This window comes from Sesamum indicum, linkage group LG11 (genome assembly GCF_026168435.1).
Source record: "Sesamum indicum cultivar Baizhima isolate 11 linkage group LG11, ASM2616843v1, whole genome shotgun sequence".
NCBI classification, from domain to species: Eukaryota; Viridiplantae; Streptophyta; class Magnoliopsida; order Lamiales; family Pedaliaceae; genus Sesamum; species Sesamum indicum.
In genome coordinates, this window is record NC_142667.1 from 15,456,808 (window position 1) to 15,471,907 (window position 15,100).

The 15,100-nt window shown below is 37.1% G+C and overlaps 4 protein-coding genes and 1 pseudogene across 9 annotated transcripts; 2 read left to right on the top strand and 3 right to left on the bottom strand.

Moving 5' to 3' along the window:
- Positions 1-415: 415 nt before the first annotated feature.
- On the bottom strand, positions 416-3,168 carry LOC105174701 (putative protein phosphatase 2C 38). Of its 2 annotated transcripts, XM_011096890.3 has the most exons (4): positions 2,022-3,154; positions 1,225-1,592; positions 886-1,122; positions 416-723 (listed from the first exon to the last, which is right to left on the bottom strand). In XM_011096890.3, the coding sequence occupies exons 1-4, from the start codon at positions 2,383-2,385 to the stop codon at positions 493-495; spliced, it is 1,200 nt and encodes a 399-aa protein (XP_011095192.1). In that variant the 5' UTR covers positions 2,386-3,154; the 3' UTR covers positions 416-492. The 2 variants fall into 2 exon arrangements, with proteins under 2 accessions (XP_011095192.1, XP_088731653.1); XM_088875527.1 differs by having other exon boundaries at positions 886-1,592; positions 2,022-3,168.
- Positions 3,169-4,904: 1,736 nt separating this feature from the next.
- On the bottom strand, positions 4,905-6,464 carry LOC105174383 (uncharacterized). Of its 2 annotated transcripts, none has more exons than XM_011096470.3 (4): positions 6,128-6,464; positions 5,894-6,008; positions 5,453-5,733; positions 4,905-5,350 (listed from the first exon to the last, which is right to left on the bottom strand). In XM_011096470.3, exons 1-4 carry the CDS (start codon positions 6,160-6,162, stop codon positions 5,113-5,115), a joined length of 669 nt encoding a protein of 222 aa, XP_011094772.1. In that variant the 5' UTR covers positions 6,163-6,464; the 3' UTR covers positions 4,905-5,112. The 2 variants fall into 2 exon arrangements, with proteins under 2 accessions (XP_011094772.1, XP_011094774.1); XM_011096472.3 differs by having other exon boundaries at positions 4,905-5,332; positions 6,128-6,457.
- A 1,971-nt stretch (positions 6,465-8,435) lies between these two features.
- LOC105174702 (cytochrome P450 81Q32 pseudogene) lies at positions 8,436-9,539 on the bottom strand (annotated as a pseudogene).
- A 596-nt stretch (positions 9,540-10,135) lies between these two features.
- LOC105174386 (dirigent protein 17) lies at positions 10,136-11,516 on the top strand. Of its 4 annotated transcripts, none has more exons than XM_011096475.3 (2): positions 10,136-10,248; positions 10,809-11,516. In XM_011096475.3, exon 2 carries the CDS (start codon positions 10,843-10,845, stop codon positions 11,329-11,331), a length of 489 nt encoding a protein of 162 aa, XP_011094777.1. In that variant the 5' UTR covers positions 10,136-10,248; positions 10,809-10,842; the 3' UTR covers positions 11,332-11,516. The 4 variants fall into 4 exon arrangements, with proteins under 4 accessions (XP_011094777.1, XP_011094780.1, XP_020553273.1 ...); XM_011096478.3 differs by lacking the exon at positions 10,136-10,248 and adding an exon at positions 10,255-10,720; XM_020697614.2 differs by lacking the exon at positions 10,136-10,248 and adding an exon at positions 10,255-10,583.
- On the top strand, positions 11,408-14,856 carry LOC105174384 (uncharacterized). Its single transcript, XM_011096473.3, has 3 exons — positions 11,408-11,535; positions 12,779-12,832; positions 13,037-14,856. The coding sequence occupies exons 2-3, from the start codon at positions 12,803-12,805 to the stop codon at positions 14,570-14,572; spliced, it is 1,566 nt and encodes a 521-aa protein (XP_011094775.1). The 5' UTR covers positions 11,408-11,535; positions 12,779-12,802; the 3' UTR covers positions 14,573-14,856.
- Positions 14,857-15,100: the final 244 nt, after the last annotated feature.

A 15,100-nucleotide genomic window follows, 5' to 3' on the forward strand; every position in this document is an offset into this window, starting at 1 on the left:
AAATGCAGTTGCTTCCCGTAGTCTTTGGGAGGATGGGCCTTCGAACTCGCCCCATATGTTAAAAGTTCTGTTCCGGCAATGCAAGAGAAGCTAACCAAAACACATGCAAGCTTAATTGCAGTTTGCTTCTGTGCCAACTGTATACCCAACTAATTTCTACTTGCTAAGTTGCATCGAGTGCTGTGGTCCAAGTCCAACTTTTAAGTTCGTTAATGAATATCTTTAAGTTTCTTGTTCTTGTATTTAAGGATTATACGACGTACTCTTTTACAGCATTTATCCCTAACAATCCTGTCTCAGTGATATCCTTGTTATGAGATGGGCCCTCCCATCATTCTCGCAATCAGTAGTTCATCTTGTCGTAATATGAAATTACGAACGCATAAAAGTAATAGAACAGAGAGACTCAAAATCAGATCACAAGGAGTAAATTCCTCACAAATCTATTCTCATATTCATAAATTTCATACAGAAGTAAAAGATGAAGCTATATTATGAATTAGCAGAGTAGGGAGCACCACCACCTCCTCTTATTGAAATGGTGGGATTATGAGAATAGCTTCTTTTTGCAGAAGAAAGATTGATAAAAACGACAACAACTGTGATATCGTCATGAAAATGCCTCCTCACACCTCTATCGATTTTCTTCAAGTCTGAGTATCGCATTTCTCTTTTCTTGGCTGCCACACGAAGAGCAGCTTTAACGAGTCTCTTGGCTATGCCCTGCACACCAAATACATAGCAAGAAAAATGACAGAAGCTCATAAAAAGTTCTATTCGCTGTAAACCAGTCCACTAATGCTTTTCCTTGTTTCTCATATTTCACAAATCATACAGAATGCTTTCTAGCATAAACAATGTATGATGCAATAAATAAAGACTTACACTGCGGGGATAGCTGTTAACAATATCAACTGCCTCCTGGTTGCTGAGATGCTCCCACAAGCCATCTGAAGCAAATATGAGAAACTGATCTTTGGGGGTGAGCTTGTGTACAAGTATTGATGGTTCCGGGCTGAGAATTGGCTTGCTGAAGGGTTCCGACAGCCGAAATTTGGCCAAGAGTGGTTCTCTGTTGAACTCTGACCTCTTAAGGTAGGCATCTCCAATGGATCTTGAAACCTGGTGCCACAACAACATGATTATGCCATTGATATAGAAAGAGAGAATCTCCAATTCACCGACATTCACAAGATGAAAAGATGAGGAACTGCAGAAGGGTACCTGTATAATACCCTTAACACGCCAAACTTTGTGCTTTAAAACAACAATCTGGGGATCATCAGGATGCAAAGACAGTAGTTCATCCCTGACTGATTCGATATTAGCATTGTGCTCTGTTGATAATTGAATAGCGGTGACTCCTCGCATGTCGTTATCTGCCCTGCCTAAGACTACTCGAGAGTCTCCTGCATTGGCAATGTATAGAAGCCCATTGCATATAACCCCTACTAAACAGCACGTTCCGACTGAGGCAAGTTGTGGCTTTATAGACCATTGCTGTCTCACTAGAGAAAGGAATTCCTCTTCCGTTGCCAAGAAAGCCTTTTTAATAACAGTTGCAGACATCTCCCGATTCTCAGTGGCAAATCCTGTACAAAAAAAAACGTCACATGAAGGCTATATAAATATATTTCAGAAAATCTATGCTTTTCTACTACAATAAGGTATGATTCCCAATCCTGAAATATGCTGCAAATCATGGTATCCTCCCATTGACTGAAGGCTATTTCCAGTCTTCCACTAATTAATTCATATTTATAACCGCAACTATGTTGATCTGTATAGCATTTCTTCTTATCTTCTAGTCTGTATGTCCCGTGTATCAATCTTTTTAGTTTATCACTTCATACTATTCGATATTACTTTTGAATGCATCAAGCAATAATCCATAGGACTCTTTGGCAAAGAACTCAATGATGCACATAAACAAATGGAACTTCTGGATATTTAAATTTTGAAAACTATTGGAGAGCTTAAGATTGATGAACTAGTGAATCAAAGGAGAAGAAGAAACATACTCTTGAGATTGGTGAACATGTTTTCATTTACAAATTGAGAAGTCTCTGGTCCGCCATGTCCATCATAAACTCCAACGAAAGTACCACATGGCCCAGAATCAAGTGAACTCAAGGGCCCTGATTCAAGCTGACTCTGATCCTCCAACAAACTATTGGCTTGAATTACGGCCATCGAGAATTCTCCATTTACATGATATCCAAGATCCTTATACCACAAAAGCCCGTCAACCTTGCCGTTTGGATCTCCCCCTCGATGACTTCCATCTCCTCTCCTCCTTCCATCACCGTCGACCAATGTTCTCCAACAAGGTTTAATCACCATTTTTTTATGCAACCACTTGATACAGAGTACTAACAGTTTCATATACAAGCTACATATCCAGATGATCCAACAGATACGAATCTACATACAACTTCAACAACATCCTCAAATGATTCACAACTATGAAGAGCACTTATATACGTCTTAACAACAGATATCGTCCAAAAGAACCAGCAGACAGTATGTTCATCAATCCCAACCACAACTGCAGCTTCTTCTGCTCATGTTTCAAACCCACAACCCCAATTCTCAGAACTATATACCCACCAGCACTACAGGGCCTAGACACCATTAATATGTAACAAACAAAATGAAGAACAGAAGATAAAATAGAAAGAGCCAGACGGTTATGGGCAAAATTTACCCAGAGAAATGTGTCTCCAAGACAAGAAAGGAATAGTTCTTTTAGGTGAGTTCAGAGAATATGGAGGGGTGCTGCCCTTGCATACCTTGAACCTGGGTCGACTATATGTGGACCTTCCATGGTTTTTGTGTCACCTTTCAACAACAGCCTTAGCTGTAAAAACCCATATAAGATTTGATAGTGACAGAGTTTGTTCCTGGATCAGAGGGATCAAAACAAAGAAGCAAATGGATAACAAAAAGAAAAACTGCGTTCTTGGATTTTTCTTGGCAAAAGGAAAATCTTTTTTTAGATTGGTGTCAGAATGAGATCTCAGATTATGATCATTATGGAGGGTCAAGGAACAGGAAACATAAAAATTTAATTAAAAGGATTGAAGATAAATTGTTTTTCAATTTCAAGAACCATTTTTTTTGTACTTTTTCCTGACAATTTGGTTTTCTATACTCCACTAGTTTAACAGTGTAAAGGCCTCTTTCTCCTTTAATCTCTCCCCCCTCTTTCCTTTGTTGAGGTTGGTTTCTTATGGCTTATTGGGTTTCCAGGGTTTTTACTTACATGGCCAAGATTTGATTTTTACAACCTTATGAGCAGCAAGCCACCATTTTAGGCAATTTTTGCTCATCTTATTTTTCACTTTATAATCTAAATAATGATCCCGAAATTCTTTCACATAATTATTAGTACCTTCACAAATATATAAAATCTCACAATACAATATAGTTAATACCAGTTAATAGGAAATCCATCTTTCACTCTATCAATATTCTTTATAGATTATATAATAACTTGTAATTTTGTCTTGGCTGACATACGAATAGTTTAAGTCCAAATTCCTAGATCCCTTCATAGTATTGAGCAAGTTGTGTGGACTTAGCTCACATTCAACTTAATTATTTAAAACTATTCAGCTCCAACTTGCATTTTAAACAAGAATTTAAAGTTCTTTTACAATATCAATATGAGATAAATATCTTCAAACTCTATCTAGAATTGTGCATGGAGCATATATACTTGCATCAATGTTTGAATACGGTTCTTACTGAACATAAAAATAACAAAAAGTCGTATCATACAACGCTAAATTATTGTGTCGTTTCTTGTAAATAGAAAATGACAAGCGTGTCTTTAAGTGGATCAGTATGATTATTTCAAGAAACTAAGGTAACGAAGACTTGATTTTGATTCTAACATAGGCTTTTTACCTTAAACTTACCTTTGTCTGTAACCTTAAGTTGAACAGACAGTAGTGCCTCACAGCAAATTTACCACTCTATGACTTGACCACAACCAAAAAAACCACAGTATTTCACTAACATCCTTAAGAAATTACCAAATTCAAGCCTGTAAACTGAAGCACATTCTTGGTCTATAACAGGTTGTTTGGGTAGGCTAACGTTGCTGTAATCAATTAATGCAATCAGTGTCAAGAATGTACTAGAGACCCCAGTTACCAGTACCTTTCTTTTTCTTTTTTTTTGAATTTTTCCCCTGTTTTGGATTACATCTTCACTGCATCAATTTGTTTGTTGGGGTAGATTCATTCACCTGATTGGTCCCCCAACTGGCCAGAATTTCTGCTGATCTTTTCAGAGTGAAAAACTGTGCCAATGAATTTAACCTTCTTTGAGCAAAGCTGGTGGCCCTTTTTCTTGGCTGCCCATATAAACTGTATGAGCTGTGACTCTCTTTCCCCACAAAGAAGAGTTAGATCTGGTTGACATTTTCTTCACTACTCAATCATCATGCAAACCAGCTACATAAGCAAGGCAAATTTGAAATTAGCCTTTTAGAAACAGACGACAGATGGGGTTGCAAAATAAATTAAATTAATTATCTAAATTCTTGTTAACAGACGGCTCGGGATCCATTCTATCGATGATTGGAAATGTTACTTTTCTTGTTTGGTTTCACAGGAAAACAACTGAGTTTGAGTGATAGCAACACACTTTTTCCATGACTAATGATGTCTTTTGATGAATCATTATTATGTGCGGCAACTCTTTGTTGTTGAAAGAAAGGGCAAGACCAGACCTTTCTTGAGTTCTTTTTGACCAACATTTGCCATTCATCTCACTTGCATGATCTTGATTTAGAATTTGAACTGTGTTATGATGCACTAAAGCTTTGGTTCTTCCCCTCAAAAGGAAGCTCTTTCGAGTTTTAACCACACTGATAAAACTAATACAGAGATCCATGACGAGGTTAATTGTTGATTGCTAGATGCTTTAAATGAACAAGACTCAGAAATCCCATTACAGTAGTTCAACAGTCTGAATTACATATGAATTTTGAGCCGTTGATTCAGTTCAAGCACTCTCCTTCTCCTACATATATATATCCATCCACACAAGAGACAAACAATCTATGCTATAAACTCAGGCAAATAAATGCTGAATATTACTTTAACCAACTTTAATCATGCTCATGCGCCTTCTCTCCATCGAACTTTGAAGTTGTTCTTTAGCACGCCTTAGTGCATCAAGCACTTCTTTCACCGTCATATCAAGAACTTCTGGATCAATGGTCTGATTTTTCTGCGGAACATCAACTGGAACTAATGCCATCGAATTGTCCAGGTGGTTGTTGGGATCGTGACCATCTTCTTGGTTAAGGCATCCGTTGCTACGATAGGCGAAATCTCTATTAGAAACAAACAGCATCAAGTATGACTGAGATATAGTAATCGTGCAAGATCAAACAAGAAAGACACTCCAACTATGTTGTGATTGTAAATTTGCAGACCCTTTTGAGGATTTAACATGCTCATTTGATTCTCGACTTTCAGACACTGTTGAGATGTTCATCTGCACAATTTCGCCTTTTTCTGGTTGTTTTGTGCCTGATGAAGCTAAGGATGATGCAGAGGAAATGTCAGTCGTGTCCAGCAATCCAGAGTGTTGTGATTCATCTGTGGCATACGGAATGCTCATGGATTGAAGCCTCTTCATCAGGAACTTCAGCTTCTTTTCAGCCCTGTTTCTTGATTTTGCCTCTTCCTTCAGCAGGTTTTCCAGTTCTAACAACTGTGATTTTCAGTTGGAAGTAGATAGAAGGAAAAACAGATGTAATTCACAATCAAACTCAACTTCATCAACAGTAGAGATGTCTTCACGGTCTGTTTGATGTCCACATCAACACACACACACACACACACACAACGCAGAGAGAGAGAGAGAGAGAGACCTTGTTTTCCAATTGGTCAGCTTCTTGTCTTGCATTTCTTGAAGCCACTCTCTCTGCAAGCAATCTCACCCTTAAACAATTCACTGTCCTTAGACTATCTTCTCCTTCCATTTCACTGAGAAAAGGGAATTAACCATTTTAAACATCAACATTTCATTTCAGACACACACACACAACCACAGAGAGATCAGGACTAAAAACATAGAAGTGTAAGAAACTTTAAGAGAAAATCACCTCAAATTTGCATCTGCATTTTCTTTCCCAGACATCTTCAATCCTTCAACTCTCTCTGTGTCCCTGAAGCAGTATAAACACTTGTTTTGTTTTCCAAGTATTCTTTTGAAGTCCCATATCAGCTAAAACTCTGAAGCAAACACCTTTTCCTTGTCTTTTTCAATTATATGTTTTTTTTCTTCCTGTCAGATCAGGCTAAACAAACATGCTTATAGCAGGGATTTGAAGCCTTGCCCCACCATGAATGGCTTTAGCTCCATACAGTCTTCTCAATTACTTTACATAAAAGTTGCAACTGTTGCTCTCATACCAACTCTTGCAAAGTGCCATTTACTCATTTATTACAGCAATAGGTGTCCAGCTCACATTTTCCTTATGAACAGGGAAGAATACCATTTGCTCTCATAGCATATACATTCATATTATTCTACTTTTGTTTTTAGTTCATTACCAGGATGATTACTTACTTCACATTTCCAATAATTCTTATAGGTCGAATCCAGAAAATAACACGTAAAAATTGGACAAATTGTAACTTACCTATCCGTGATACAAAAAATAGACAGTTAGCTCTCATGTCTAAAAAAGATGCAAAATACTGCCTTCACGTGAGTGGTGTAATGCACGTGCGTTGAGTGCAATTTTGCTTTATTTTTTGCTATAAAATGACCATTATACTCTTATCAACGGTCCAGATCTAATAAACAAATTGATGGTCTATTTCATTTCTAATTTAAATCAACGGTCTATATTTGATATACAAACCATATGGCTCAACTTTATTATAAATTTATAAAATTATAAAAATAAATTTATATAAGGAATAATACATAAAATATACATACACATATGTAACCAGTTTTGCTTTTTTTTTTTTTTTTTTAATTATTTGTATTTTTATAAATTTTATATGTAAATAGTATACATGAGATTAGACTTCATCCGTTGATTTGAAAAAATAAGATATTGGCCATAGATTAAGTAACATATGATCTGGACCTTAGATTAATATAGATAAAATATGAATTGTTGATTTATATTATATAAGATCCGACTGTTTTGAAAAAAAAAAAAAAATTCGCGCGGACATAACATCATTTGCGTGAAGGGGTACTGTGAATCACTGTTAAACATTGAAAGGGACAAATGCTATTTTATTTTTTACAAGGGGGCTAATTGCTTATTTCCTGTATCACAGGTAGGTAAATTACAATTTGCCCCATAAAAGTACGAACTTTTTAAGTCAAACTATCAAGATTTTGACCCATTCTTAAATTTTTACGAGCGATCATATAATGTCCCGACTGTTTTTACGACGAATCTGTAACAACATTTTGGTTAGTGCAATTGGGATCACAAGGAAATTAACAAGTAACAGTTAAAAGTGCAGAAAATGTCAAAAGTAGTGTAGTTGAGAGAAAATACAAATAGGTAGAGAACAAAAGGGGTGTACAATAATTGTGTGAGAAATGGAATATCCAGCTTAGAGGGAGGCCATTTTAGAATGTTTGCATATGAAAGGAGAAGACAGTGAATTGTGATGGGATTTCTGACTTGAGTGTTTTTTCACATGGTTGTTTGTTTTGTTGGTGTCCACTCCCATGCAATATTGTGCATCATCCATTTTATAATGGCTTTTATTTCACCAATTTTTTTATGCCATCTATAAAGCTATAAAAAAAAAAGTTGATTAATTATTTTTTATTGTTCTAAACATTGTCTCAAATTATTTTTAAAGGAAATTGTAATTCTGATTGGATTTGGTTGAATTCGAATCAATTATTTGATAAATATCAAATATTTGTGGTCTGATTAGTGTATAGTTTAAAAAAAAATAACTAATCATATGACAAGTGTATCACACATGCTATGTGGTTCATTTAGTTCGTCTAAACATAATTTATAAGAATTTTCTGACTATTGAACACAAATTCACACACACACACACAAAAGTAGAGGGTTAAATGTAATTTACCTATCGTGGGAAAAAAAAATAATTTACTTCCCTATTTTATTAGAAATAGAGCAAATGACCCCCCTGACACGTATCATGTACCACAAGCACATTTTTCTATTTTTTTAAATTTTTTTAATTTAAAATTTAAAATAACTTTTATATTCTTATTTAATAATCGTTGGATCTTGATAAATCTAAGTTCCAAGTTTAACTAATAAATTAACAGTGTAGATTCAATCTATTTTAAATCAATAGTTTAAATATGAATAAATAAAAAAATTGTGTATAATTAAATTTGTATATATATATATATATATATATAGTTGTAAGTAATGGGCTGGCTAGCGGCATTCAAGATTTTGGGTGTTTGTGTTGAGCCCAGTAGTCCTCTAAGTCAAGGCCCACTTGCTTTTTGGCCCCATAACTATATATAGTTACCAAAATGTTACGTACCAAGAGAAGATTTCTGATGGTTTGGTCTGTGTAATATTGGGGTTGTGATGCCTGCAAACCCAACAGCACTTGCACCATTGTTGTCGTCTTTGATGACATTATGATTGCAGCATCGCCCGATTCACCTCTAAATCTTCGATGTTCTTCGATCACACTTTGCATAAACTTGTCTCTCTTCTCTCGTATCGAATTCAACTTCTTCTCCACGTCTTTGTACCCAAACCAGCGCATCACCGGCAGGAAATCCACCACGTTTTCGTCTGGAATGCCACCTTCGACGTCTCACTCACTATCTCCTCCAGTATTTTGGCTTCTTTTGACTTCTCCACCTTCTTCCCATAATACCTGTTCATTAAGTATTGAATCATTTTTCTATGTGTCGTACACAAGATAGACAGATATGTGTACCTTTTTCCCATGATCATCCTCGTCAAGACATTGAACATGAACTCGAAAAGAGCTGATTTGACTTCCAAGACTTTGTCGGGGTCTTCCCTCGTGACATGAAGTAGCTTTTGGACCAAGGTTAGAGTTTCGTCCGCCCGGATGTTAGAAAGCATCTGTATCCTCTGAGACGACAGGAGCTCCACTGCTGAAATCCTCCGGAGGTTCTTCCAGTGCTCCCCGTACGGGGACCAAGCAATGCTCGTGTAGTTGCACCCAAAATATCTGCCGTTGAGGAGATTGGGTCGGTTGGCGAAGATCAAATCGTTCTTCTTGGTCAAGCATTCTTCAGCTAGAGATGGAGACGAGATGAGAAGAACAGACCGGGAGCCCAACCGTAGCAAGAGTGCGGGGCCGTATCGCCTCGACACCTCCGACAGACTCCGGTGGAAGGGCTGCTTCAATAGGTAGATATGGCCAATGAAAGGGAGGGCCGGAAAGGGGCTGGGAGGCAGGTTTTGAAGCTTGTTCAGTAAATGGAGGGTTATGCTATGAAGGGCCAAAAGTATAACCAGAGAGATGTAGAAGCAAAGTTGAATTTCCATTCCAAATTATCAATTTGATATATGGGGGAAAGGGATATGGAGGGACGGACGTTGTTATATACAGTATGTAATGCAAATGAGACATGATTTGGACGATATCATGGAACAGTGGGGGACTGTTGTGGAATTTTAGTTGGTGGAGTCAAGAGTGTGCATTTCTATAAGTGGACGGTTATAGTCTTTTCCCTTGTGTATAATATATATGTAAATTGCAGTCTTTTGAATATGTGTATTAGGAGATTATTGAAATGTTTGAAATTTGAGTTGCCCTCATTGAAACCAAACATTGTGTATTTAGTATGAGATAGATTGGCCGTAAACGCAAGAAAGACAACAAGTACAATAAAGAAAAGATTTTTCAAGTTTTCCACGACTTTGGAATTATTTTCTAAAAAAAATTATAGAAAAAAGTTTTGGTGTTGGTTGACGTTTGCTGCCTTTATTTTTAGACTTAAGATTCTTGACCCAATATTGTATTATTATTGTTTAGTTAAATTAGATGGGCCAATATAGAGACATATTGGGTCAGATCAGACCAGCCCAGCCCATTAAAGGCTCTCAACCGCGCTTTAGTTTGGAATAAATAAGCGACTTTAATAATTGAATACGAGTGAAGAGCGACTTCTCCACTTCTCACAGAACTCGTTAAACTGTCGGGGTCCAATTCATTTCTCCAACTGGGCGGCCTTTGAGCTGCACAAAAACTGATAAAACCCTCCAAGGTTTGTGCACTATGCCTTTTGGCGTTTGTTGTCTCACTCTCTTGACGCTCGTCTGTTTGACGGTCTTTAGTGAACGTGTTAGCGGATTTTTCCTGTTCTTTGCAAGATTGAAATTATGTCGAATTTTAGTTTCTTCTGTGTACTGCTTTTTGTGCTGATGCGTCCTTATATTATGTTTCCATGGTGCAATGAATTCAAGCGTCTAGATTTAGGGTTTTGGTTGAATTTCCTTGATTCTGGTCAGAGAAGTAACGAGGGGTCCCCTGATTAAAGAGCTGTTTTTTTTTTCTTTTCTGAACTATTTTTTCCTCTTTGATTGAATCAAATCAATCTGGGTATGTATGATTCTTATTTTGTTATCGATCATGTCGAATTCTTGAGGCAAGAGACACTGCAAATGTAGGATTGTTTTTCTTATTCTGAAAGTCCAAGCTAGGGAAATTTTCAGTTTTTTATGCTATTATCAGTCTTTGTAAGTTATCGAATGTAATATCGATTGTTGATATATCTGTTGGTTGCCCTTTATGGAGAAAGCACTGATTCCATTCTCTGCTCTGTAGATTGAGATCTTTTTCACGAAAGGGGCATTAGGCAATGGAGGACAAAAGCAATGTGGATTTTATAGAGTCATCATCAGCCGAAGTCTTTGAGATTCCTGGTGAACCAGCCATTGTGATAAACGGCCTGCCTCCCTTGTTGTCAAGGGATACGGATACCCTTCCTTGTGCTGTTACTGATTCACAGCCGCAAAAACTTGCTGGCTTTGGGGAATGGTTGGAAGGAAGGGAAGTTCGGAAGTTGTTTGGGGACCGGTTCTTTAGTGGTGAAGTAACCCAATTTGACAAGGAAATGGGTTGGTATAGAGTAGTATATGAAGATGGTGATTTTGAAGATCTTGAGTGGCATGAGTTAATGGAAGTTCTTGTGCCTTTAGATGTTAATATCCCTTTGAAAACGTTGGCGATAAAGATCATCAAGAAGAGACAGAAGTTGGTTCAAAAGCCTACAAGAAGTAAGGTCGGGACTAGGAGAAATAGTTCCCATGATGGCAAGGGCAAGGAGAAGGAGAATGATGCTTCTTAAAGAAGCACCTTGGTACTTCTTCTACACCTGTAAGGTTGATAAGTTGAGTCCGTATGTAGTAGAATGCTGCAAGCATTAGAAATCAGGTCGCCCGTTGTTGAAATTCCCGACAAGATACCATGATCGCACTTGTAAATGTTTGCAGAACTTTTTATGGAAATTGGGTGAGATGTGGAGTTTCTATATGGGAAGCATATTGCATAAGTATGTCGTCTCTTTTCTGAAATGTGAACAATGAAACAAGAAAGATCACGCTTGTTTTGTAGCATATCGCAATGTTAAACGTAATAAAGAAGCAAATAACACAAAAACATAGAGAAAGAAAAGAACCCCAAACACATTCAAACTCTTGGAGTAAATTACCTAATAGCGTGCTTTGCAGATCTCATTTTTTATCTATCTTTTGAATAAATGGTTAATCCGATAAAATGTTACAATTTATTGATATCATCACTTGTATTTAAATTTCATTATTGTGTAAAGCAACAAATATAAGATCTGCTGTCTTTTATGTCTTTCCAATTAAACTCATCTCATCGCCAAATGCGAATGTCTCTTTTACGTCCCTTCGTCTTCCTCTACATAAAGACTTCATTCTTCTCTCTATTTCCTCACTCACTCTTCTTTCTCTGTCTTCTTCTTCTTATTCACTGAGACCAAAATTCACATTCGATTTCATGTATGTATATCACTGTAATTCATTATCTGCTCTTTCTTTCTTTTCATTTCGACCTTTTAGTTCAGTTTTCGCTTTCATTGCCATTTTCATACATCTCTCTCTCTCTCTCTTCAAAAGAAGAATACTTGATTCAGATTCTTTTTTTCATGTTTCTTGTGGTTTTCTGTCGATACAGACTACTGTTCTTGAGACTGACTAATAACAGTTTTCTTTTCGATTTCTAAACTTTTCTGACTTAAGTTTCTGCATCATCTTCCTCTTTTTTGTCTTTAATCTGTTTTCCAATGGAAAAATGAATCTCTTTAAATGTATGTTGTTATGTATTTGAGAAAGCACTAATCTCTGTTCAGTGTGCTTTATTTGCACATGCAAGGGTGAATTTGTAAGTTAAAGATTTATTTTTGTGATCCTTGTTTTCTCTTGCACGACCTTAAATTACTGTTATTTCGACCAAATGGACGTTCATCCTAAAGCCTTTGATAGATTTAATTTCTTCTTTTCATGTCTTTCTTAATTTTGTAAATGTGGAGAGCAACTTTGTGATTAATTTTGTAATATAGAAAACATATAAAGATGCGAAAATAGTCCGTGTTTGTGCATGCCAATACAATGAATACAATTGGGTACAGACTCATGTAGAGATGGAAATGTCAGCATGAATCATATCTTTCACATATTAGTATGACTTATCAGCATTGCTCATGATCCTTGTACCGCACTTTCTATTCTGAGTCTCTCTAACACATTATATCTCTTTCAAATGTATAGAAATCTGGTAAATTTCACCAAAGAATGCCGACTTGTGATGCTTTCCACATTCTGGTAAGTCTATGTCTTTTGCTAACTGCAATGCATAATGTCTTCTCTGTTAGAATGTAATCTGTGAATACCAAATGTTGAATAATTTAATAGACTTAAACTGAAAAAAAATGTACCTGTGTGTGAGTAGAACTGTAGAAGGATATCAGCTTTATGTTTGTTTAGGCTCTTGCATTCATCTTTGATGATTTGATCTTTGGCCCTCAGGAAAGTATAGGACAGAGGGGAAACACCCACTTTTCTGAAAAACCATCAGATGGAATTCTCAGTGAGGAAGAGTTGAATGCTGCTGAAGCTTTATATGAACTGGCTAATGGGGTAACTACCACAATGCCAGAAGCTAAGCTGGGGAAGAGGAAATCTTTGGGAGATGGCTCTACACGTGGATCACGGAGAAAAGTTAAGTGTTTTAGCCCAGTCAATGGTGATGCTAATTATCATAACAGCTCTTGCGTTCAAGATTTGTGCAATAATGCCATTACAGAGAGGTTAAGTAGACAGAACTATTTGCGTACTGCACCAGAGAAACTCAGCACTGGAACTTCTTCCAGGTGCCGATGCTCTCTAGTCAGATCACATCTCCGACCTACTTTCAATTCAGAAACAATAAAAATCCCATCAGGAAATGGTTTTCAGCTCTCCCCTGTTGTTAGTCCAACGCACCCTGCTGAGTTTTCATTCTCCGTTATACATCTCATTTCTGCTGTTCAAGCTGCATTAACCACTCCACTCCCAGTAGAGCATGCACTTAGGTTTGGACAACCTCTTGACTGTAGCAACCAAATGATCAACGATAAAAGCCCTGTTGGTATCGTCTATTACAAAGAAATTAGGGAAGAGAACCTGCCTTTTCTTGACATTAATCAAATTGTGCAGCGTGTGAGATCCAAGCCTGGAGATCCTCGTATTCTGCTGTGTCAGGAGCCACTTATAGAATTAGTAAAAGGAGTCCTGAAGATATTTTCATGGGAACCGCTGGCAGTATATGACAGATTGAGGAAAAAATGGCAATGGATAGGTCCAGCACCTTGCAGTTGGAAACATGAAAACCATAACATGGGTTGGGGTCTTCTGCAAGAAAACCTATTGAAGTTGGTAAACCAGTTTTCCATCTGGCTGAGAAGAATGCAGCCGATACTAAAGCTCGTTGCAGGCCTTCCTGAACCTCCTCGGGAGTTGATGCGAGAGAAAGACTTCCATACAAGATTCAACAACAGAAAAAGGTTAAACGAAAGTACAATCGGCCAAAGTTGCAAAGAAATAAGAGCGTATTTCCATAGGGAAGAAGCTATAAGGTACATGATTCCTGACAGCGGTTTTCTGTATACCTCCTTGGATGGTAAAAAATCTGCAGTGGCACCACTGAGAAAGAATCACAGCAATAAAGCATTTGCAAAATCTCGTGGTCATTACATATTTAAGGCCAACCGGCCACCTCAGTTTTCTTTGCTTAGTCTTGTGAGGGATGCAGCAACAAGATTGCCTGGAGGTATGGGAACAAGAGCTGATATCTGTGATTTAATAAGAGACTCACAGTATGTTATTGAAAATATATCAGAGAAAACAGTGAAGCAAATTGTGAGTGGAGCTCTGGATAGGTTACACTGTGAAGTTGATCCTTCTGTAGCGTATATTGGAAAATGGGGTTTGTGGCTTTACTTGCACCAAGATAGAGAAGATGAAGATTTTGTCGAATATGATACTTCTATGAAAACCAAGGGGTCTACATCTGATGCAAATTGAGCATTTGTCCAGAATTTCCAGTAGAGATGACTTAATCGGACGTTAGTGTAGCACAGAAACTGCAATATGTTTCTGAAACAGCAGAATTTTGACTTGAGAATTGGCATATCATGTGCATGAAAAGCTGCCAACTTCCAAATGATGGCTTTTGAAATTGGAAATTTGTGTATTAAGTGCTAGGTTTTTTGTTAGTGCAGGATGATTTGACAAACCATGATTGAGGAATTATTATCACTTTATCCCCGCATTCATTTTGTTTATCAATTGTCAGTTGTAATTCTTGGTTTCTTTCTATTACCATACCTCATGAAAATGTCAAAGAACAGAAATTGAAATCAGATCATCAGCATCATGCTCTAGTTCAGCAATTTATAAATCACTGAAGACAACTTGCACAATTATCATCATTTCAAAACCTGATGTCATGATAGTCCAAGGTTATTGGATTGCATTTGCAACTCTATCTGCATATGCTTGATTAAACACTTTGGTCTGGATCAAGAATTTGCAGTAACGAAGACAAGCATG